The sequence below is a fragment of the Camponotus floridanus genome, unplaced genomic scaffold, assembly GCF_003227725.1.
Source record: "Camponotus floridanus strain SB8 unplaced genomic scaffold, Cflo_v7.5 scaffold39, whole genome shotgun sequence".
In the NCBI taxonomy this organism is placed as follows: Eukaryota; Metazoa; Arthropoda; class Insecta; order Hymenoptera; family Formicidae; genus Camponotus; species Camponotus floridanus.
This window is the reverse complement of record NW_020229536.1, coordinates 890271-914621: the sequence shown is the minus strand read 5'-3', so window position 1 is coordinate 914621 and position 24351 is coordinate 890271. Positions and strand designations below refer to the sequence as shown.

Genomic DNA, 24351 nt, shown 5'->3' with positions numbered 1-24351 from the left:
CCGCGTTAAACTCCCGTAACGTGGCGTAAGGTTGGGACTGCCACCCCCGCCCCAAACGGAACGGTACCGGGCAGCCTCTCCACCCTCCACCATCTTCTGTCGCTTTTATCCCTCCTTTCTTCCCCTGCGTGCCCCGTATCCACACCACCTGCCACCTATACTCTACTCACGCAACGTACCCCATTCCATCCCCTTGCCTTTCCCATCTTCCGATACCGCAACGAGACTCCAAGCTCTACGAAACAAATCGCAATGGCCGAGAAAAATCTTTCGGCAATTCTAGTTTAGGGGTAGTAGCTGACATTATCAATCGGCGTTATCGATATTGCTTGGTCCTTGTAACTTCTTGCCGGAAGTAGTGAAAAGATTCACCCCTCTCTCTCCCTCTCTCTTTCCTCCCCTTCCCTTCCCCGCTGGAATAACGTACTCCCAAAACGCCATGGGCTGGCTCGTTGATCGTAGACATAATAAAGAGTAATGTGCGCGCGCGCGCGAGCGCCGAGCTACTAGGAAGTAGGGGATGACGGGGGTGGGAGCTGATGGTGGCGGCGGAGATAGTAGCACGACGCACGACGTGATACGCCGCGCCGCGCGTTTCTGCGCGATTTTTTATGTCGCGCGAGCCAAGTCGGGGTGGACTCGCTTGAGGAAGTGTCGCGGGATCGTGCGTCGATTTTGATCGTTTGATTTCAACCCCTTAGCCGCTTAGCCGCTCACGCGCTCCACTCGCCTCTTCCGCTCGCGCGTATCGTCTCTCTCTCTCTTTCTCTCTCTCTTTCTGGCCGAAGCCTTGCTCCAATCTCCTTTCCCGCCGCTTTCGACCCTTCTCTCGTTCTCCATTTCCACCCTCGCGCTCCCTTTCCTTCTCCCCCTGCCGTATACCACCCATCCATTCCATTCTTTCTAGTTCTCTGCGCGTTACGGCGTGAACTAGTACCGAATTCGCGCGACGACGCGGCGTCGCGAATCGGCGGAACAGAGCGAGTGCGAATAAATCGCGTCGTCGTCGAGAACGGCAGCGGAGGCGCAAAGGGAGAATATGCCGCCTTCGCTAAGCGCGATGAAATCATGTGGTCGCGCTCGGCTCCGGAGGTGGCAGTGACATTTCGGACGCACACGTTCCGGAACGATACACATAGCCCGGAACGCTCTCTGCCGCCACCGCCGCCGCCGCCTTCCTCCTTCCGCCTACCTCCGTTGAAATGATCGAATCGACGGACGGAGCCGTCATCGTGGCGCATGTAGCGTGGACCACTATTGGCGAAAATGGAAAAACATCGGGGATGAAGACGGGGCTTCATCGCTGTGTGTGATCCGATTTTGCGACTTGTACATATATATATTTGTACACACGTGCGCGAGCGAGTGACAGGTCGGGAGTTATTACGAGTTTCGCGAGATTAGTGAGTAGTAGGCTAGATGCGCTTGAGATTGATCCGGAGGAAGAACGAGAGGAAGAAATCCGAACACGGTACCGACCTATGGACGATGCGCGAAGATCATTAAATCGACGGGCGTCGAGCCGGTACGCCGCTGGTCCCCGGTCCCTGCTTCGACGATCGATCGCCAATCACACGAAATTATCGCGAAGAAAAAGGGGTTTACGCGGGCTACGCGCCGAGAACAACGAGAAACGGAGAGAGAAAGAGAGGGAGGGAGAGGAATTCGAGAAATAATTGTTGAGAACTGTTGAAATAATGTTCCTGCGCATTGACGACAGGCTACTACGCTTTGGGATACTGTTTCTGTTGTGGATAGGCTCGAGTTGCCAGCAGGAGGAGGACATACCCCACAATGAGTAAGCAATTTCTTGTACTTTTAGCGATTTTTTAATGACAAATTGTATGAAAAATATCCGGCAGGCTTATGCATCATCGGACATCGATGACGCATGAGGAGAGCCTAAAAGACAAAAAGGGAACAGAGAGGGATGATGGGAAAAGTGGGGGGGGGTGGCGCGGTGGATGTGTGAGCGATCGGACGGATGGGGCGCATAAAGCTCGACGAGCAAAACTCGATAGGGAGTAGAAGGAGCGCTAGGGCAAAGGCGAGAACGAGCATGCGGTAACAGGGTGGGGAAATAAAGGAGCGCATGAGGGAGGAAAGGAGAGCTAGTAAAAAGTAGTGGAGAGAGTAAGAGAGAGAAAGAGAGAGGAAAGGGAATGGGGGAGGGAAGACGAGAAACGTTGTCAAGGATGTGAGCAATGTTAAAAGAAAAGCGAATATGCAGGATTGAGGGGGAGAATGAGATGGAAAAGTGAGAGAGGTAAAAGAGGGTAAAAGGATATAAACGGAAAGGTCTAAAAGAAAAATACGTTAGGTCCTCTAGAGAGAGGAAAAGAAATATGAAGAAATAGAGAGAGATGGAAAAAGAGGATTATATGCAAAAGGCGTTATAGAGAGGAGGCATGGAAGGAGGGGGATGGAAATAAGGAAGCGCATTAATCGACTATTGCCTATAGATACGAATTAATGGGAAATAAGATATATGTAGAAAGAATTCAAACATAAAAAGATTCGACATAAAATAATTTTTATTTTTATTTTTTATTATATTATATTTAAGAAAAAAGAATTTTTTTCTCTGAGAACAGCAAAATGATACAATGTAAATTATACAACTGTTTATATCTATTGAAATTAAAAGAGGAAAAGAGGAATTTGTTATGCTCTTAATTATTTTACTTTTTTTATTATAATTAATTTAAAATAAATTCTACATGAAAGACAAAATCTTACTGATTCATATTCTTTGTTTCGAAAATTTTTTTCATGTGTGTCATATAATTTTAATAAACAGAAGTGTATAAAAATATATATTTATTATAATTATAAATAATTATTTTTTATTAATTACTCATTTCATATTATTTTGTTTTCCTTTGTAAATATTTCAAATCTTTTCTGAATATATGCATGTATTTGAAATATAATAATATTATTATAATTATTACAGAGTGAAAAACTGGGCTTTAAAGTTTGGCGTGGATTTATGGGAGTTTGGCAAACAAGTAACTAAAATGAGCGAGATACAGAGAGTAAGATAATATCTACATATTTAATATTTAACATACATTTAATTATTATATATATATATATATATATATATATATATATATATCCATCAAACAAATTGTACAAAGATATTGCAATTGTGTGTGTACCAAAATTTTATATTTTATATATATTTTTATATAAAACATCAGAGAACATAAGTTACATTTAAAAATTTTTCAAATTTTTCTTTAATGAAAAACTTTATAGCTTCATTTCTTATGCGATTTCTATTATTTCACACTTAGAAATACCATGAAATGGATGCAAACGTCGTGAAAAGGGATGGTCTCGTCCTTGTTCGGGAAATGGCCATGGAAGTGAAAAATATGATGGACTTTAAAATGAATGCTGTGATGGTACGCCAATACATACATATCTTTTTCAGCTAATATCTTATTTTTTCGTTAGAGCATATTATTTTTAGATTCTTTATATTAAATTAGAGATGCGCATAACATTGTAAAGGTTGTAGAATTGGTGAAGATTGAATGTTCTGCTTCTATAAGATTCAAAGAGCTATTCAATAAATCATTAAAAATGAGGAAATTTTCAATAAAAACGTGATTCAACGAAGCGAACTTATAATATGAATAGATATTAATATATATAGCCTTAGAGTAGAGAAAATGGAATACATTCTTCGTTGTTCTCTTTGAAATATGCAAACTCTAGTACAAGCAATTTGTAAAAGAGAATTTTTAAGAATTATATTGAATATTAAAATTTTAAAAAATTTGGGAAAATAATTGTTCTGCTAAATTATTGATAAATTTACTGTGAATTATTGATAAATTTACTTAAATTTACTCCGATTCTGAGATATCTTTATTTTTGTGCTAGTAAAAAATTTTCAAGATTAAAATTTGGATTGAATCTTCTTATCAATATTTAAATAATGTATATACTTAATCATCATACAAAGTTTCATCCAAATTCTGATGATAATGAATGAACTTATAAATACGCTACATTATATTATATAATAAAAAATAATAATGCATGTAATAAAGCTGCAGACAAAATGCCTTTAATGCCTTTAAAAAAATCTAATGCACATATAAATATATAATCTCTTCTTCTTTTGTCATTTTTCATCATCCATTATTTTGATTACATTTGAGAGTAAGAAAAAAAACATCGTGAAATAAAACTAAAATTTTTTATTATATTTTCTCTTTTATGCAAAATTTTAGATAAAAAGTTTGATACATATTTGTTGCACAAATAGACGTGCAAAAAATGGAACGCACATTTGTGAAATATAACATAATCTGTTATGTTTACAGAGATTGGTGGAGAGTGCCGAGCAAGCTGCAGTATCGGTGCCAAAAGAAGGGAATGTATCGCCTAAATATTACGCTTCGCATCGGCTTAATAACTTTGTTACTGATGGAAAGAGTTCCGGTGGCGCGCAGGAAATGTTCCTTACTGTAAATCGTCATTTTGACCATTTAGCAGTGAACGTTAGTTTGTCTGCCGTGCTATTACCAAGTGGAGTTAAAGACAGTGGTAAGTATTGCACTATACAGCTAGTTCTAAAAAATCACGATATAATTAAAATTAATTAAAAATTTTTCTGGAGGCCTGCCCCGATCCTATATTAGGGTCCATCCGCCACTGCTATTTGATACAGTGAGGATTTTAGTATTCTAGAGGGATCTTGGGAGATGTGGTCACTCTACGGCGTTGTGCTCGTCGATGCACAATGCCGTAGAGTGATCACATCCCCCAAGGTCCGTTTTCATACGGAAGACCAGTCGGAAGCCAGCATGTACGCGAATACCTCCACTGGCACTTATTTGGTCAGCGAGAGACCTTTCACGGATCCTCCGTGGCAATTGGCATTGCATCCATTGAATGAGATACCAACATCGCTCGCATATCACTGTGTTAAAAAGCAGCATTAGGTGTGAGGTCTGGATAGCTCAGTCTAGAGCAGTTGCCCGGAAAGCGAAAGACTCGGGTTTAATTCCCGATCCAGCCACTTGCGCCTCACATATTTTTCTAGTCTGCGAATATTGTTTTCTAGCAATTATTCGTTAGGCTGAAAAATGTGTGAATGCTATCTCCACAGGATATGCGTCAATGCCGTTGCCATGGATGGATTCTGTCGCTCGTTGACCAAATGGACGTAAAGACACGTCCGACCTCCTACCACATACATCCCTATCTTTTTCTGGATATCCGCAAAAGATTGCATATGTATCGTGATATGCGCAAAAAATTGCATATGTACGGATCTTAATATGTAGGATGTCTCTAGATAAGTCATTTTATATAGAATGAAATTTTCTGATAATGAATTCGGTCAAAGCCGCATTATTCTAGTATATTAAAGGCTGTGATATATAAGGCTATAAAGTTATCTAAATATAAAAGAAATGATAATATAAATATTTTAGAATTAAAATTCAATAATGATATATACGTCGTTTCTTAGCAAAATATACATTAATTATTTCATTGTGAAAATATTTGTCCATTTAAATATGCAGTAGCATATCTTCTTTAAATATCCGCTAGTGCGATGTAGTGTCAGTGACCGAATCTCTATAATAATGCAAAATAATTTTTTCTGAATTTTTCAAGATTGTATCACAATTTTTTGTAAACACTTTATTTTTGTTTCAATATTATGAAAGCATAGAAAAAGATAAGAATTTAGCAGACTTATTTGAAGTGATCTTTAAAAAATTTAATTTTATTAAATAATTCACCTTAACTCACATTTTATAATATTTCTACTTTTCATTTACTCATAAAGTAAATAAAATAAATAATAGTGTAATATAAATCTTGATTCTCATCTATTTTAATAATTTCTTTATTCTGTGACTTTAGATTTTTTCATTTCTGTGACTTTGAATTGGAAAGTCATAGAAATCATTTCAAATAAATATGTTAAATTCATCTCTTTCTGCGCTTTCGTGGCATTAAAATAAAAATATTGTTTCATTTAAAAAACACAAAGTAATTTTAATATAAAATTAAAAAATAAAAATAATTTTACATTATGTTAAATTTATATAAAAAATAATAAAAAAAGAAGAGATGTTTTTTTATTATTTTTCTTCTCATTTTTTTCATACATATTATATTTTCTTATGTATAGCAGTTATTTCATTATAGTGTATAGTAATTATTTCAAATGACATTTATCTAAATACTTTACCTTATAGATATTTACAATTTTTTAATTGGTATAGTTCAAACTTAAAAAGAAATTGATTAGTTATTAAAAAAATAGTTTGCCTTAATTATGTTTAACATAAATTAATCGTTTGCTTTCAGACCGTGATGTTGCTTCGGGCATTCAATGGAGCGAATATTTAGACCTTTTGTTTGTTAATAATTATGAAAGTGATCCTACACTATCATGGCAATATTACGGAGCGACGGCAGGATTTCTACGTCGTTTTCCAGGTATTTAGGACGATTTATATGTGTGTGTGTGTGTGTGTGTGTGTGTATATATATATATATATATATATATATATATATACAACATATATAAATATATAATATATACATATATAAATATACATATATATTGGATATATAGGAATAGGGAGATAGAAGCAAACTGAAGATAATTCCTCATGCAAATGTAAATCAAAAATGTAAAATGAAATTTTCTCATATAATTCGTTTTCGAGAATCGAATTGTTTAGTGAATTTAAAAAATGTGAACTAATTACTTACAATTTATTTATTTATTTGTTTACAAATAAATGAATAAACGAACAGAAATAATTGTACATAGCAAGATTTGTTGAATTGATTCGCATTACTAATCAAATGCACGCGTATTCCAATCTTCAAAATCAATTTGTTTAAAAGAAAAACAAAATCTTGTTTATGTTATTATATTTTTTTATGATAAGCTAGAATTATTTTTCACAGTTATATTATAAAATTTTAAGATTATCGAATTTTTTTAAATGGAGCAACATACAGTTTTAGAAATAATGTTTTGAATAAAAAAATCATTGTTTACTTTACTAAAAATCAAAATATGTCTCTTTTGTATCAATACTGAGCACATTGAACTAATGCATGAATGAATTTGTGTAAATTCATCTTTGGGATGATCTTTTAATTAATGATCCTCTTCGCAATGTCTTGTATTTCAATATCATTGTACAATGTTTTTTTTATTATGTCATTTTCATTTTTGAGAATAGCAAAAAGTAACAAACAGACAAATTTAACGAATATGATGGATGGTATACTTGTTTTTTGACCAAATATTCACGTACGAACGAAGATCTTATGAGGCAGTAGCACAAAGCACACATCTTTCTTTTGTTAAAATTTTTCATCAAAATGTCATAAATTAAGTATATATATTATATTCTTGAACATGCAAATTCTGTAGCAAGTTGTGTTAATGTATATAAAATCAAAACTGTAATAATTGTTTTTATCAGTTTAATTTTTAATATCCGGTATAATCCCAACAGGAAATTTAGAATATTAAACTGATTGAAATCAGTAGAATAAATGGATAATTATTTGTCTGCTATCTATTTAAAGCATAAAGTAAGAGATTTCTACATATATTGATTCCTACGTATAATTATATATAATTATATCTCGAATCTTATAAATTAAATTTAATTATTTCTACACATATGTTATTTATACATTTTATTATTTATTTAATATTTAATTAAATTTTTAATATTTTAGTTGAATTTTTATTTTTTTAATATTTAGTGAATTAAATGTTTGTTGTAACAACGATATACATATGTTATATATTATATTTATGAGAGAAAAATGACAATCAATCGGTTATTCACTAGTGAAGTTCATGCACCTGTAATATTGTTTCATTATATTTATGTAACATTGTTATAACTGTATTTACTGAAATTGAATCAAATATTAAGAATTTTCATAAATACTTATTTGCTTCTCCATTTAAACAGCTAAGAGTTTGCTGGGTTTTTGTTGGCAGTCTACCGTCAAATTGTGTGTACATAGATCCTACTCAGTTTCTACCGCCAATCTAATCTCAGATTATATTAGCAGATCCTACTTGGTTTTTGCCTCTTCAATCTGCTGTTAAATTCTGTGAGCAAACTTACCAGCAGATGCGGATACAATTGATGCCAATTTGCTAGCAATTTCTGAGTAAATTTGTTGGTAATTTATTGATATATATGCGCATTTTGGAAGTAGAAATTGAGCATTATTGAGAAAAACGCGGTTAAAATATATAAATATCGACAACAAAATTTAAGCATAGCTTGCTGTCACAACATGATGATAAAAATGCCATAAAGATAGAACATGTCTATTAAACAGTAATGTTAATGTAATATAGATGCATCAAAATTAAATGTAGGTATTATATATATTATTGCATAAATGTTAAGTCATTGGTAAGTCATTGATTATTTATAATTTCTCATTCGTAAATGTAATATGTAATGTAACATATGTTATATGGTAGATATAGTCCATAAAATAAATGAAAAATATAAAATTAGAAATTAATCTAATTAGACAAGATGTTTACTCTTAAAAAATATATACAAAACCTAGAATTCTTAGAAATTTCTTCTATACTTGGAAAAGAAAATCGATTTTTATTGAGAACTGAAAAATTTTATTAAACAACGTTTTTTTTTATAATTTTACTCTTATATTGTAATCAATTGACAATCCGTACTGATAAATGAATCCAAATAACACAAAAGGTCAAAAGATATCTAAAAGTCGATAAGTTTCTAAATCATTTTTTAGAGTATTGTTTGTGAAATTGTGAATTATATATGTGTATATGTTTAAAATATATTATAAATATATATTTAAATTTTTCTATTTATATATTCAATGTTTTGACAAGATTATATTATGCATATTAAAGTATTAAATATTAAACTATTAAACATGCATTACATATTCTTTATTTAGTTTTCAGTGATACAAAATGAAAGTGTTATAAAAAAATGTGTACGTTAAAGCTATTTAATTTTTATTGTATTTAATATTTATTTTGTAAATCTAGCATTGGAAAAGTAACTGTTTTTCGTCATATGAGTGAAAGCGTTACAAAACGTACTTATAATAAAAAAAAACTTATTTTAGAAAGTTGCAATTTAAAAATTTCTTAATTTTATCTTTTAAATAAAAATCTATAAGATCAAGGAATCTACAATCAGAGAATTATTTTGCAAGACTTAAATAAAAATCCTATAAACATATTAACTTCTTTAAAGTTCTTATTTTCAAGAGCTAGAAGATTATTTTTCATGTTTGAAATCTTATTTGATAGGTCTTGAAAACCGCGCGAAAATAATAATTGTCTTTTTTATTACAGCGATATCTTGGCCACCGATGGAGGCTACATCCGGAAGGTTCAAGTCCTCCTCGCATCATCGAGCTGTTCGCGATGTGTACGATTTTAAGATGTTGAATTGGTTTATCGGAGCGGCGAATAGCCCGAGAGATTTAGCAGTATTGATCGATAGCACGACTTATGTATCTGATAAAAATCGGCGATTAACAATAGCCACGACGAAAATCATTCTAGACACCCTAGGACCGAACGATTACGTGAATGTATATCGTTATGGTGAAAATGCTGAGGAAATCGTACAATGTTTCAAGGATAGTTTGGTGCAGGCATCACCAGAGAATATTCACGAAATGAAGATAGCATTATCTTCCGTGAAACATGAGGATCCTGCGACTAACATCTCAGCCGCGCTCAGCACTGCCTTTGAGATCTTGCACAAATATAACAGGACCGGTCAGGGGAGTCAGTGCAATCAGGCCATTATGTTAATCACCTGCGATACTGGTGGCCCGCCTGTGGAAGTGATAAAACGTTATAATTGGCCGCACATGCCTGTCCGCATCTTTACTTACCTCATCGGCGGTGATAAAAGTCCCGAGCTCCGAAACACGGCTTGCACTAATAAGGGTAACGTTATTCGTTTATAATTTGAAAATATATATTGTAAATTAACTGTAACTATAGCAATTATAGCTATGGACAATTATTAACAATGTTTAATTATATTAATGTAAAAATCTAATTTTGTGTGAAGATATTTATTTAAAATATATTTAAGAAAGAATTAAAAGAAATTAGAAAAAAGGATACAAGGTATAACAGGGCGTAGAAGATATATGGCTATACTTTGGGGAAACATTGCTCATCCTGTATAGTTACAACCTGCGTACAGTATGTTTAAATATATATACACTCAGTTATATTTTTTATTTATAATAGCATTATCAAAAAGTGTTTTGAGTAAAAGTTATTTTTCTATAAACAAATTTATTTATATATAATCACTTAAATGAAAATTTTTTAAATTATTTTTTTAAATATTGTTCATGATAATTTAATTTTTTTAAATGGACTAATATATTTATTTTACTATAATTTTTTAAAGTGTTTTATAACAAATTTTTTAATGCAATAAAGTGAAATTTTTAATAATAAATTTAAGACAATGTGTGTATTTCTTTTAGGAGTGTGAATGGAAAAATAAAGTAATTCTGTTACTTAAAAAATAAATTCTTTTATTATTATTTAATAAATTCTTTTACTATTATTGAAACAAACTCTATTTTTTTAAATAATTGAGTGTATGTACATTTAAATTCATATACAGGAATTAAAAATAAAATTTTAATATTTCATTAATGCCTGAGGAATAAAATTTTTGTAAATTCCTTATATTTACAATAATAACCTCGTAGGATTTTATGCAAGAATAACAAACGTGGACGAAATCCATGATAAAGTCTTCGAGTACGTGAAGGTTCTAGCACGGCCTATGGTACTCTATCAGCATGATCATCCTCTTCACTGGAGTCCTGCTTATATAGGTGGAAAGGTAAATTCAATTAAATTCACGTTATTACAATAATAAGATAATAAAATTATTATGTAATCATCATATTAATTAATTTACCTTCCGGAAAATATTTTTTAAAATATTAATATTTTCTTAATATCTCATATACGTGATAATCTGTGACACTCTATAACAATAACGATTGATTTTCAGAGTAGTATGTATGGCAGAGAAAATCGCGGTCAACTAATGACGTCCGTGTCAGCTCCAATTTTAGATCGCCGAAATTATACGGTAATTATCTAAAAATAATAAGTCTTGTTTTAATCTTGCGTGTTGCTTCAATGTTTTATACTAAAATAATGTGTATACTTAAAGAACTTCATGTTCTTCTATCGTTTTTTTAAAGGTAAAAACAGCCAATTTATTGGGTATCGTTGGTACTGACGTACCTGTTGAGGAGATTCAGAAACTCGTGCCGCCTTACAAGGTACGGATTATGCTTTTTTTTATTAGCTCTTTATTGCATTAAAATTCTTTCTTTCTACAATTATAGCTTCTTACATTTTCTTATACATAATAAAATAAAAAAATTTAATAAAAACTAGAGAAGATTATAATTAACTTTACTCATACAAATTTTTTGCTGTAATTTTATTAATATCTTAATATGCTCTGTTTTAATTACAGTTAGGAGTTAACGGATATTCGTTTATTGTTGACAATAATGGCAGAGTTCTGTATCATCCTGATTTGCGGCCTCTCGTAAGTATTAATGTTATTATAATAAAAGATAATCGAAATTATATATCTTGAAAATATTTTGTAATTTTGTAATTAGTAGTAGCTAACTTTCGTCACATCTTAGCATGCATTAAATTGCACACATGTGACGCATAAATTTTCAAAGCTATCCACGATTTCAATAACAAAAGCTTGTAATTACACAAAATCCTACTTGTTTTTTTATGTATATTTCTTGTAGAAATATATAATATCATGATATTATAATTATATGAATGTTTCATGCGCAGCCTGGAAATATAGAAGTAAGTGTGAAAGAGTCAAATATATACACAATAATGTATATACAAAATTATTATATGTTCCAAAGCTATCGAATTATATTTCACACACACATTCGAATATCTGAAAATTTTGAAGAAAAAAAATATGTATATATTTTTTTTAGTATGATGAAACGCTAAAGCCTACATATATAAGTGTGGATTTATCGGAAGTTGAACTCGCAGAATATGATGGCCCTTCAACCCCTCCAAACAATTCTCTCCTACTCGATGTAAGTTTAATGTCTACATGTGTGTTTCAATTATTTTATTGCTACTATAATGAATAATAATAAGTGATATCGCATATTCTTTTCAGTTGAGACGTGATATGATCGATCAAAAAGAAGGAGAAACAGATTTTACAATCAAAATTCATTATGACAATATGGTAAGATATGAAAGATTAATAATTATTACGAAAAAATTAGAGACCTTGATTCACTTTGATTTTCATTATATGTATTATAGTGGATAGAGTCCTGAATTACTTTAAATCACTCTTGTTGTTGTGAACTCTTTTGCAGTTTCTGAGATATATCATTTCAAATTTTTCTACTTTTTAAACATTTAAAAATATATCTTAAATGTAATATAAATAAATATTACCGACTTTGATTTTGACTTTGATACTGATATATCATGTTCAATATTGTTAGCTTTCAGTGTTATAATGTTATATAATTTTACATAAGTTTGCAACATCTAAAACGTGGATCATAAAGCAAAATACGCATAAAGAAAAATAAATTTCTAACTTTCTTCGCGTGGAAAACGATATTTTATTGTTTTATTTTACTGCAAAATATATATACATGAACAACGGAGTCTTCTTCTTGCACTACCAATTCCAAAAAAATTTTTATTTAATGCAAATCTAATTTTAATTTTTAAAAAATACAAAATAATTTGGGTTAGATTAGAATTTTCCTGGATTGGGAATACAAGGGAAGGAGTTTCTTTTCTCTTTGCACTCAAAAATTTATCGTTGTCACATGTTGAATGCTGTTTAAGAACTGACAGAAATAGGTGAAATCTGACGACAGTGAAATAGTTTAAAGATAAAAGAAGTAGTGTACACAAATCGATGAGTAATCTTTTCGTAATATAATTATGAAACATATATTTATTAGGAAAGCAATTGTATAAATGGTTATATATATTTGATTATACATATATATTGTAGAATTAAAATTTTTATTTGATTATGCAATATATGTTGATTTACAGAAAAGAGTTACGATCAGACGGCACAACTATTTTTACAAGCCGATCGAAGGCACACCATTTTCTTTAGGCCTAGCTTTGCCAGAAGGATATGGCATGTTCGAATTACGTGCCGAGCACGAAATCAAACTCGCTATTGTAAATGGTAAGCGCTATTATAAGCTTTCAATTATTATTGAACGATATCTGAAGAAATAGAACGTAAAAAAAGAAAATATTCCGAAATGACTTTAAAACGTTTATTATTATTATTATTATTATTATTGTAGTAACAGAATATTTCAAAGGGGTCAGCTGGAAAGTGCATCCCGATTGGGTCTATTGCGAATATAGTTCGGCTTCCGATAAATTATTTTCCTCTCCCGAAGAACGCGTCTTGCACTTTTTAGCACGAACGCGTAGACCGGGTTGGAAATGGATGTCCTTGAGACCAAGGAGTCCTAGCTCGCATCACAAACAAGCGAGCAAGTCGGATAAAGATGCTTATTATTGTAAGTGTTTATATTAATTTAATATCTTTAAATCATGTTTAAAAGTGATTTGAGAAAATAATGTAGTTAAACTAAAACAAGCAAGAAATAATACAATAGTTTGTATTAAAACATTTTCTAATTTTAATTAGAAAAATTAATTTTAAATAAATTGCAAATATATTCGTTTTTTTAATTTATCTTATGCTTTTATGAGTAATGTCAATCAATAGGAATAATAATTTTTAATTAATTTTGATTGTCACATTTCAGGCGATAAGAAACTAGTGCAATCCCTAGTTTTGGATGCTCTAGTAACAGATGGATTCGATAAGAGAGAAGCACAAAGAATGCACAAAGAGGAAAATGACAAGTAAGTTCTCCGTCAGCAGTAAGCAAAAATGCACGTCTGTCTCTTACTCTCACCCGTTCACATCACTATTGCAAATTGCGATCGAGCACAGCAATGCACAAGCACGCGGTTCATTATCACGCACCGTATAATGCCGGTTACTTTTGCAAATTATTCAGCTGCCACACTGCGCCTTGATTATATAGCCCGTGATGCGTCCTGGTTTGCATAACTGTTTTGCAAGGTGTAGAAATAAACTTAAAAATGCAACATATTTCTAGTGTCATCTAGATGGATAAAGCTTCTGACAATCGTCGAATATTGTTCAGAACTCTTTATCAAGTCTGTATATATACATATATATATATAAAAGAAAAGCTTCGTACACATACATACACAATAGGATATCAAAGGTGATAAAAATTGTTCGCACGTTATTTGATATATATCCGATATATATATATACATATAAAAAGAGATCAATGTGACAAATTATCACTCGAAGTAATATGCGAAATGTACTTTGAGCAACCGTTCAACATTTCATTTCACAATATTATCTTTTATTGCATATTTTTATTACATTTTATTATTGTGTGTCTCCACCGCTAGCCCTATTGCCATACTGATGGCTCTACTGCACAGGTAATCCATTATGCACAATTATTTGTCTAACACGTTAAACACGTTTCAATATCAATAATGCACGGTAATACCACTTTTTGATGATCGTTTATTGGTTGAAGTGTGTTTATTCTGATGGATAAAAATATAAAAGATGCAATTGTTTTTAGCAATTTTTGTTATAGATGTAATAAATATATTTTTGTGTATAATAAGCATAAAAAATATATCAAGTTGTACGTTTGGTGGTAATATAGCTTTTGTATATGTGTGTATGTATACATATATACATATATACATATGTATAAAAGCTATACTATACTAAAACTGATGGTACAATCGAAATGATCTTGATTGTTTATGAAGAAACACAAGTAAATCACACAAAGAAATTAAAACTTATAATCTGTTAAATATATATAAATTAAAAAATTCATATACATATATTATATTATATAATATATATTTTATATAGATTATGTATAATACATAATTTTTCAACTCACACGTACATACATATAGAGTGAAGCGTGTGACAGGTTAATATCTCCGAAACTATTGAAGTTAAAAGAAAATATTAATAGCTAAAGTTGAAGTGTTTTAAAAGAGTTACTTTTCGGATATATTTATTTTTTCTTCAATGTAGACGTGCTTATAGTTAAATTCATCAGTCAAATTTACAGTCGTATAGATTCAAGCATATACAGTGTTATTTAAAAAAAAGTAGATATTTTGAAATTTATTTGATACAATCGTAGAAAAAAAATAAATGTCTCAAAAGTATGATCTCTAAAATAGTTTAACTTTACTGATGCTAAGATTTTTTTCTATTTTTAATAGCTTTAAAGATATTTATCTGCCACATTTTACGTGCCACACTCGCTATATATACACATACAATTTTTAAATATTAATATTAATATATTAAAGAGATTATTATTATTATTATTTTAATACACACACACGCGTGTGTATATTATATACATATATATGTACATAAAGGATATTAAAAAAATAATAATTTTCGTTAAAAAAACATATCTTCAGTAATTTTGGCCATAACATTATAGACATCAAGATACTGATTAACATTTATTTAATTGGCAGCTTCATATTTAATGTTTGAGATATTCATATGTATTAAAATATAATATGTGAACGTAGAGAAAGCTTTACATTTGCATATCTCTCTCTCTCTCTCTCTCTTTTTTTTTATTCTTTCCATGTAAAATAAAATTCATCTCACATTATTCGGTATTTTTAAAATAAAATTTATAATTATATGATTTCATATAAATTTAACTTTTTGAATAAAATTATAAACCTCGTTCCAAACATGTAAAGCATCGACCGATATGGATTAGACTTTGCATTGAAAATCAATGTATTTTTCTCGTATATATATTATATTTATTTGAATATTTCAGAAATTATAGAGAACTAATGATGTAATCAAATATTAATCTAACAAAATTAATATGCTTCTTATGTGAAACACAATTTAAATTTTTCGAGCTAGTAAAGGATGATAAATATGATGGATGATAAATTTCAAGAAGAATTAATTTCTTTTTATTTTTAATAATGTATTTTCTGTACATACAATAGAGCCTCGTTGATTTTGGTCTTATATAAGCCAGAAAATTTTTGAAAAAGGAAAACTAACATTCTTACCGCAACACAAAATTTCTTCTCTTCGTAGCTAGTGAACTTCAGAAGAAGTAACTCATACGCCAGTTAGAGAAAGCTTTCTATGCCTGTGGAAATTATTTTTGGAATTATTTTGAAGGAATAAAATCTCCTCAATTTTTTAAGAAGCAAACGGCCAAAATTTCAATCCGAATAAAAGAATGCGAAACTATGCAATGTATATATACATACATATATATATATATATATATATATATATATATATATATGCTATGTATTTGCAAATATGTGCACTATTACTTAACGATATGATATGGATGGGATATAACATTGATATTTCTAAAAGTATATGTGAAAATATACTAAAATTAAGGTTCAATTTAAAAAAAGAGAAACTCTCTATTATATATAATTTCTTTAATACCCTGATAAAATATGTGGAAAATTAAGTGATATCAGGAAAAAAATTTCATATATATGTCCGCACGCGTGTATGTGTCAATTGTGAGAGATTTAATTTTCATAAAATATAAAACACACATTCTGCAGATAAAGTTATAAATCCTAACTTAAATAGCTATGATAAATAATCTTTAATCGTTGACTATGGTCAGTATACGAGCTAAAATAAATGTTTGGCAGCCGTCGACTATAGTCTTCTCATTTTCGGAAAAATTCTGCTGTGAAAAAAAATAACTGAGCCGAAAGAAATTAATAGGAATTCATTCAATAAATTCAATTTCATACAAATGAATTCTTATCAATTCTTTTCAGTTCATTTATTTTTTACACATTTAGTCCGAAATAAAACAAAGAGATCGTCTCTGAAATATAACAAATATAAATTGCGCATTCTGATTAAGAGATAATGAATAGAAGAGAACTTAAGCGCATCTAGAATTGAATTGAAATTGAATTTCCTCATTGAATTGCAATCCTGATTGAACTATGATATCAGAGGAATTATATAAAAATTTATTTTTCTTGTGAATTATTATATATCAAAATAAATAAGTTTTTTTAAATACAAATATTCATATTTGATAATATAGATTAGTAAAATACGCCAAAAACTTTTTAATTCGTAAATTAATATAAATAGCTGTAAAAAATCTTAATTAGTTATCAGTCATTAAAGTTTATTTTAAAGTTTAAGAATAGATACATGCAGATAAATTATGCATACATTTATTGATGTAAAATAAATAAAAGAAATAATGCAAAATAAATAAAATAAAGAAAGAGAAGTTTGACATATTTTACTAATTCAAATTATCGAACATGAAATGGTAATACTCAAAAAACTTATTTATTTCAATGTATTTCTCAAGAAAAGAAACTCACATGATTGTTTGTTTCTAATATTAATTTAGTATTATTCAACTAGATATTAAGAATTTTAAATGAGACAAATGCATTTTTTAAATTCTTTAATTATTCTTATTTTATTCTTGATTATTCTTGTTTTCAAATTTTGACATAAACTTACAATCAGGGCAACATATATTTATATATATATTATACTTATTATATTTATTATAAAATCATCATGTACAAAATTTATGTTAATTTATTGCCAGAAATTAAATACATTTTTTATATGACATATTAATCTTAAAAATATAATATTCAAGAAGAGATGATCATTCCAATTATTTATTTTTTATTAATATGCGTCGAATTTTCAATAAGAAATGATTTTTCTCGATTTTATCATTATCTGTATATAATTTATATTATAATTAATACAATGATATTAAATATACGCTAAAATACGTATATCGTTGCGTCTTTTCGCACGCATTTATGTAATAAATATGTTATTGTCTCTAATTTAATTCAGAAATTATATAAAATCAAACTTGATAATCTCTTACTTATTGTTAGGAATATAAAGAATCTCAAATATCGCGTATATAACTCGAATATGTCGACGGTTTTGTAACTTTTGTTTTATCTCGTATTTGATCTCTCATTTTAACAGATAGCCGAGAACTATGGGTAAATATTAGCAAAAAGAGATCCAAATTCGATGAATTTGACATATATTGTCAAACTGGATATATATTGTAGGATTATCACTCTGAGTAACTCTTAAAAAGTTTTAATTATGATTCACTGTTTATTCTTATTTATTATTAAATTTATTAACAAATAAGGTTTCCAGTAAAATAAGATTCTAACAAAAACCGCAATGAAAAATTTAATATTAAACAAAGTTTACATGAATATCATCACTATCTACATATCACACACACACACACACACACACACACACACACACACACACACACACACACACACACACACACACACACACACACACACGTGTAAAAGTTATAAATCTCTAAATATAATAATATAAATTTTACATTTGCTGCACATTTAAATATATAGACAAGGTTTTGTCTTTTCTTTTGTATCCTTACCTCGAAAAAATTCTAACTTAATTCTAACTTAAATCTCTATTTCTAATTGAAATTAAAGTATGTATATACAATATATAGAAAAAAAGAAAGAAGATATAGATAATAATGTTTATATAAATTACATCTAATATTGAATTTTCTATTCAATTTCTCTCTCTCTCTTTCTCTCTCTAAATAAATAAATAAATAAATATACATACTCATATATGCATACATGAGTTTATATAATTTTAAAAATGGATTTAAATTATATTAAAGAATTTTTAGGGAAGAATGCAAGAAGATGGATGACGTCCTTCCTTTGCTCATGCATTCATTTAAATATGCAAATATGCAGCTAATGTAGAACTCATGCTCATGGATTTGTTATACTTATAAGCATCAGATAATGTGGGGTGAACTTTATTTCGTGCAAAATGTTGCAAATTCATGTGAAACTTTTTTTTTGCTCATACATGCATTTTTTAATTTTGAACATTTTTGAACATTTATATAAAGATCTGCATGTTTGGCTAAATATAGTAGATATATTTAGGAATATCCATGTAAACTACCGATTATTAGATTTTCTTATTGCGTATGCAAGTCTACATTCGAATCTTGATTTTCATAAATCTTTGTTTGTTAACTTTTTAATCAACAAGCGATGGCTGAAACTTTTTTTAGGATTACTCAAAGTGATGAGCTTGACAACTATATCAAGATCAAAGTCATCGGAGTTGGTTCTTCTTTTATCAATATTTACTGCAGCATTGTGAGCTATTAAAAGGAAATTGTTCCACAAACCACGATTAAAACAATTAGTTTAACTTATATTTCGGCTTTTGGATATGCAAATAATTGCGTATCGGTGGCATATTTGTTATTTTATCAAGAATACTATTTACATAGCTCCTTATGTACAATTGCAGTCAAGGCAAGGGTAGATTTGGCGTCACTAGAAGTTTCATCGCAACCAGAAGTGGACTTCTACGATGGCACGAGCATCAACAAAACGATGACAACACTGATGAACCGTGAGCTTATTTTTAATAATAATAAAAATATTCTCAGATAGTGAAATGTCTATGAAGTTGCTGTCACATCGACAATTATTGTTTTATATATTATTATTGGCAACATGACAGCAATATAATTAATTTATAGATTTTTATGTCTTATGTATACGAATTAATTAATAAGATTAATCATGGTAATTGAAGTCTAAATATAGCTTAAAATTACATAAATAAAACAATATTTTAAATTGTTCGTACAAAAGTTTGGAAAACGACAAGTATTACTGTGATTAATATTGAATCGATATTAATTAATTAAACATGGTTGTCTTTCTGACGACTGAATGCAGGCGATTCGCGGAAAAGTATGCAAGAGCCATGGATTCAACATGGTACAAACGTGCAGTGGATCAACATTCCATAGAGCCAGAAAGCTTCGTCTTCAGCGTACCATTTGATGCGGGTAAATATGTAATAGATTATTTGAATATATAATAGACCTAACGTGTATATAGAATATCTCACTTAACTTGATTTTAAATATCTCTCTTATTTTTAATAACATAAAATCTTAGAGAAAAATAATATTTGTTTGAAAAGGGACAAATATTACGATGAACAAAGAACTTTTCTTATGGTCATATTTTTTGAAATTTTAAAGTCCTAAAATCAATGATATTTTTTAGAATGGAATTACATATTTTTATCATCACATTGTAATAATCCAAAATCAATCTGATGACTTACAATAGTATGATATTGAAATTAAACATTCTTTATAACGTATTGGAAATATTATGTTATTACATATTAATTTTTATTAAATTAAAATAATAGCTGTAAAAAGCATTAAAAGTAGAGAAATAGAAAAAGATATACAAATGTCATAATCAATAACATTTATTTTTATGCAAATGGATTGGGTAATAAATTATGTGTTTATAACAATTATTTTTAATTATTTTTATCAATGATTGATAAAAATAATTTTATTAAATTAAAATATTATAAGCACTATATTTTAGAATAAGCTATATATTAAGCTATATATTATATGATTAACAAGATTATTGGCAAATATTATTACGTGAGTTTTGCATAATATTTCAAGTATACATAAAAGAGTTATCTTTGATTATTTTTATTTTTTAAAATTATTCCTTTAATTATTGAATTATTAGCTGAAACAATCGATCCGCTTGTCACCGCCACTCACGCGATATATATCGGGAAAAGCCACAAAGCTCCGGCGGCAGTAGTGGGTTTGCAATTTCAACATTCGTCTTTGGCAACTCATTTCGTCAATATCACGTCTACGGTAAGTTGATGCAAGATTTTTATCCTTCACGCATAATTATACATACGCACGATACATATCGAATTCATACCGAGCGTTCGTTTGGCAGTGCACCGGTATGACAGGATGTAAAAAAAATTGCGCGTCGGAGGAGCTCGACTGTTACATTTTAGATAATAACGGATTTATCATTATAAGCGAACGTCACGAACATACTGGAAAGTTTTTCGGTGAAATAGATGGGACAATAATGGATTCCTTAGTACAAGATAGGATATACAGGTATATAGTATTATAAAAATGCGTTAAAATAAGAGAGAATTGAAAATTATGCAAATAGAATCGGACAAATTTGTAAGATATTTAATCGCTATTATTAATGTATCTTATTTATGCGATGTTCCAGGAAAGTATCTGTTATTGATTATCAAGGAACTTGTAGCCCTCAAGAATCTCATCAATCGTCAGCGCCGCAAACTATATCCAATTCTGTTATAAAAACAACTGCGGCATTTGGCAATTTTCTTTGGACTCTAATTTTAAGCCTCAATATTCAAGATTTCTGGCGAACAACATTAGCATTTGCTAATGATGTAATGCATTCGTTGGATGGTAATATCTCATAAATTTATATGTAAAATTCTATATTTTTAATATATACGTATTCTTAAGTTTCGTTTATTTGTATATAAGAGGTTAAAAAAGCTTCTGAAATTTGGACTAAAATACACAATATACACGTTCTAAAGATTGCTGTCATAATGATTGTTAGCAATTTCTGAAAATTAATCACAATCATTGTGACAGCAATTTTTAGAACGCTAACAATCATTATGACAGCAATCTTTAGAACGTGTATATTGTGTATTTTAGTGAAATGAAAATTATTCATTTCTTACACTTTTATCACATTTAAAAGTGTCAATTATAGACTAACATGCAAGATCTTCTTATTTTATCATTCCTTATTAATCCTTAAGCGTTGTTGGTGTACTTCGAAACACCCTGCGTGTATGTGTGTGTCTGTATTGTAGACATATGTCAATAGACCAACAATCATATAATTTCTAAAAAAGAAATTTTTGCTACAAAATTTTCTTTCAGAAATATTTCAAATATTTTAAGAAACATATAATGAAACGAAGAATATAATGAAGAAAACGAATGTGACGAGTATAATGATTTTGTACAGCTCGAGAAACATGATGAACACGCTGAAATTATCAAAAAATAATTTCAAAGAATGTTTTCAAAAATTTTACAATCATTGACAAAAATTGATTTATTAGTTGCTTAAAGGAACTATTTTACGTGGTGTAAATAATTCTAAAAATTATTTATGTGTTATAAATAAATTCTTGAAAATTTTTGAACCTACTATTTATATCGCACGCATCTTTATTTATTTTCAGAAAATTATTTTTAATATTTCTTCTCATATTATTTGTTTACGTTTACTATATGATCAGATATGACGGAATGGAAAAATAACGCGAGCGAAAAGGAAAATTCATTATCATTTTTACTAATTCAAAAAATTGTATTTATTTTTCCAGACGATTTAATGATCTCCGACGATGGTGAAATTCAAGACCTCGAGTCACTTACATCTGTCGATTCGACAGAAGAGGGAGCATCGGATGAGAACAACATATATATGAGATTTCCGATAATTGCACCAGCCTCGCCACCAACTACTCGAGCCACTTCCGCTCATTATTTCCGAAAATTGCGCTCATGCGAGAAGAAAACAGATCTTTACATTCTGCAACCTGAACGGCTTAATACCAGCGGGCAGAGCAATCCTTTGAAGGGGAAGCTCACTAATTGTCACGTTACTGGATGCGAAAGGTAATTTATAACACACACAAAAGCTAAATCGCGGTGTCATGTCTTTGAAATGATAAAAAAATTATGTAATTATTAATATAATAAATTTTTAAAGTAAATTTCTCCCCGAACTTTTAAAATTATTGTTTAAAAATGTATTACAATTTACATCTATTCCCAAAGATAAAATGGAATTTCTGATCTAACAAATATATTTTTTCTTTTTCTGTTTCACGTAGACCGTTCAGTGTTCAAAAGATTCGTCACACCAATCTAATATTGTTGGTGGTTGACACGCTGTGTCCATGCGGCAGTAAACAATTGAGTATTGAACCTATTGAGGCATTGACAGAACCAGGAGCATGCACGGCAAGGAGAGAACGCTTGTACCGACGAAGACCACCGAAATGTATAAACTACCACCCTGAAGAGATGGAAATTAAATATTGTGGCAACGCCGACCGTCTTGTTAGTTTCTCGTCGTTAAGTCTTACAGTTCTCTTATCTATCGTTATAGTGCGGCTGTTACTTGCGTGACTTTATCGTCATTAAATAATATTGCGCATACACACGCGCAAATACATATACACACACATATATACACACATGTTTATAAATTATCTTTTTAAAATGAATTTAGTGTTATTGTTTCTATGAAACAATTATAAAGAAGGAGAGAAGTAAAAGAAAAGAAAATAATGTATTAGATATTTATTCGCGGATTATTACGACATGAAGGTGGTAATACACATACACGTATGTACACATGAACGTACGCGCGCACACGTACACACATACATACACACACACATATACACATATATTATAGATATATATACATATAGACCAATCATTTGATCTATAGAATGAAATTAAAGAAAAACTGTTGGAGATCATCTTTGATTATCATCTTTTTTTTCTTTAAGAGCGACCAATAGCGATACTGACGAAGTATTACATTCAGCATTGATTGAAAGAGGAGAGGAAGATATTTAAAGATGATTTTTGCAGTTTCTCTGTTGATATATAAACTTCACAGTTCCGATATAGGAAAATTATATGATTGTTGGTCTATTTACATATGTCTACGATACAGACACACACATACACGTAGGATGTTTCGAAGTACACCAACAACGCTTAAAGATTAATAAGGAATGATAAAATAAGAATTTTTTAAGCGGTACTTCTCAAGTCTAGAAATGTAATATTTTTCCGTTACATAAAATAATAAAATAATTAAATGTATCTTGAAAGAGATTTCAGGCCATCAGGTGCCAATAATAAACAGTTTTCTTTACGTGAAAAAATAAGAGAAATAAAAAAAATTGTAATATCAAGTTCAATTTAATTTTTATTAATTTAAAATGAGAAAATGAAATAAGGATACGTGCTGAGTGCTATGTTTTTATTTATGTGTCAATTACAAATTATATTTATGGAGAAAGAAAAATTTTACATAGTTTCCTTATCAGAAAACATCAAGAAAAATACAGAAAAATATATGATATAAATTATGGATGGATA

General features: G+C 29.8%; 1 protein-coding gene across 2 annotated transcripts; it reads left to right on the top strand.

The window, feature by feature from the left end:
• Positions 1-553: 553 nt before the first annotated feature.
• On the top strand, positions 554-24144 carry LOC105248958 (voltage-dependent calcium channel subunit alpha-2/delta-3). Of its 2 annotated transcripts, XM_025411299.1 has the most exons (24): positions 554-1798; positions 2957-3038; positions 3303-3413; positions 4344-4566; positions 6349-6480; positions 9389-9994; positions 10783-10919; positions 11094-11174; positions 11290-11370; positions 11571-11645; positions 11915-11929; positions 12073-12180; positions 12267-12338; positions 13178-13319; positions 13444-13665; positions 13918-14017; positions 14609-14641; positions 19611-19715; positions 20048-20160; positions 20879-21015; positions 21104-21276; positions 21401-21606; positions 22551-22845; positions 23064-24144. In XM_025411299.1, exons 1-24 carry the CDS (start codon positions 1698-1700, stop codon positions 23359-23361), a joined length of 3648 nt encoding a protein of 1215 aa, XP_025267084.1. In that variant the 5' UTR covers positions 554-1697; the 3' UTR covers positions 23362-24144. The 2 variants fall into 2 exon arrangements, with proteins under 2 accessions (XP_025267084.1, XP_025267085.1); XM_025411300.1 differs by lacking the exon at positions 14609-14641.
• The last annotated feature ends 207 nt before the right edge of the window (positions 24145-24351 follow it).

What these genes read in the sequence shown, in the direction of transcription:
- LOC105248958 (XM_025411299.1), top strand. Translation starts at nt 1,698, where the DNA reads ATGTTCCTGCGCATTGACGACAGGCTACTACGCTTTGGGATACTGTTT. An exon ending in CAAACTCGCTATTGTAAATG is followed by an intron (nt 13,320 to 13,443) that starts GTAAGCGCTATT and finishes TTATTATTGTAG; the next exon opens with TAACAGAATATTTCAAAGGG. An exon ending in CACGTTACTGGATGCGAAAG is followed by an intron (nt 22,846 to 23,063) that starts GTAATTTATAAC and finishes TGTTTCACGTAG; the next exon opens with ACCGTTCAGTGTTCAAAAGA.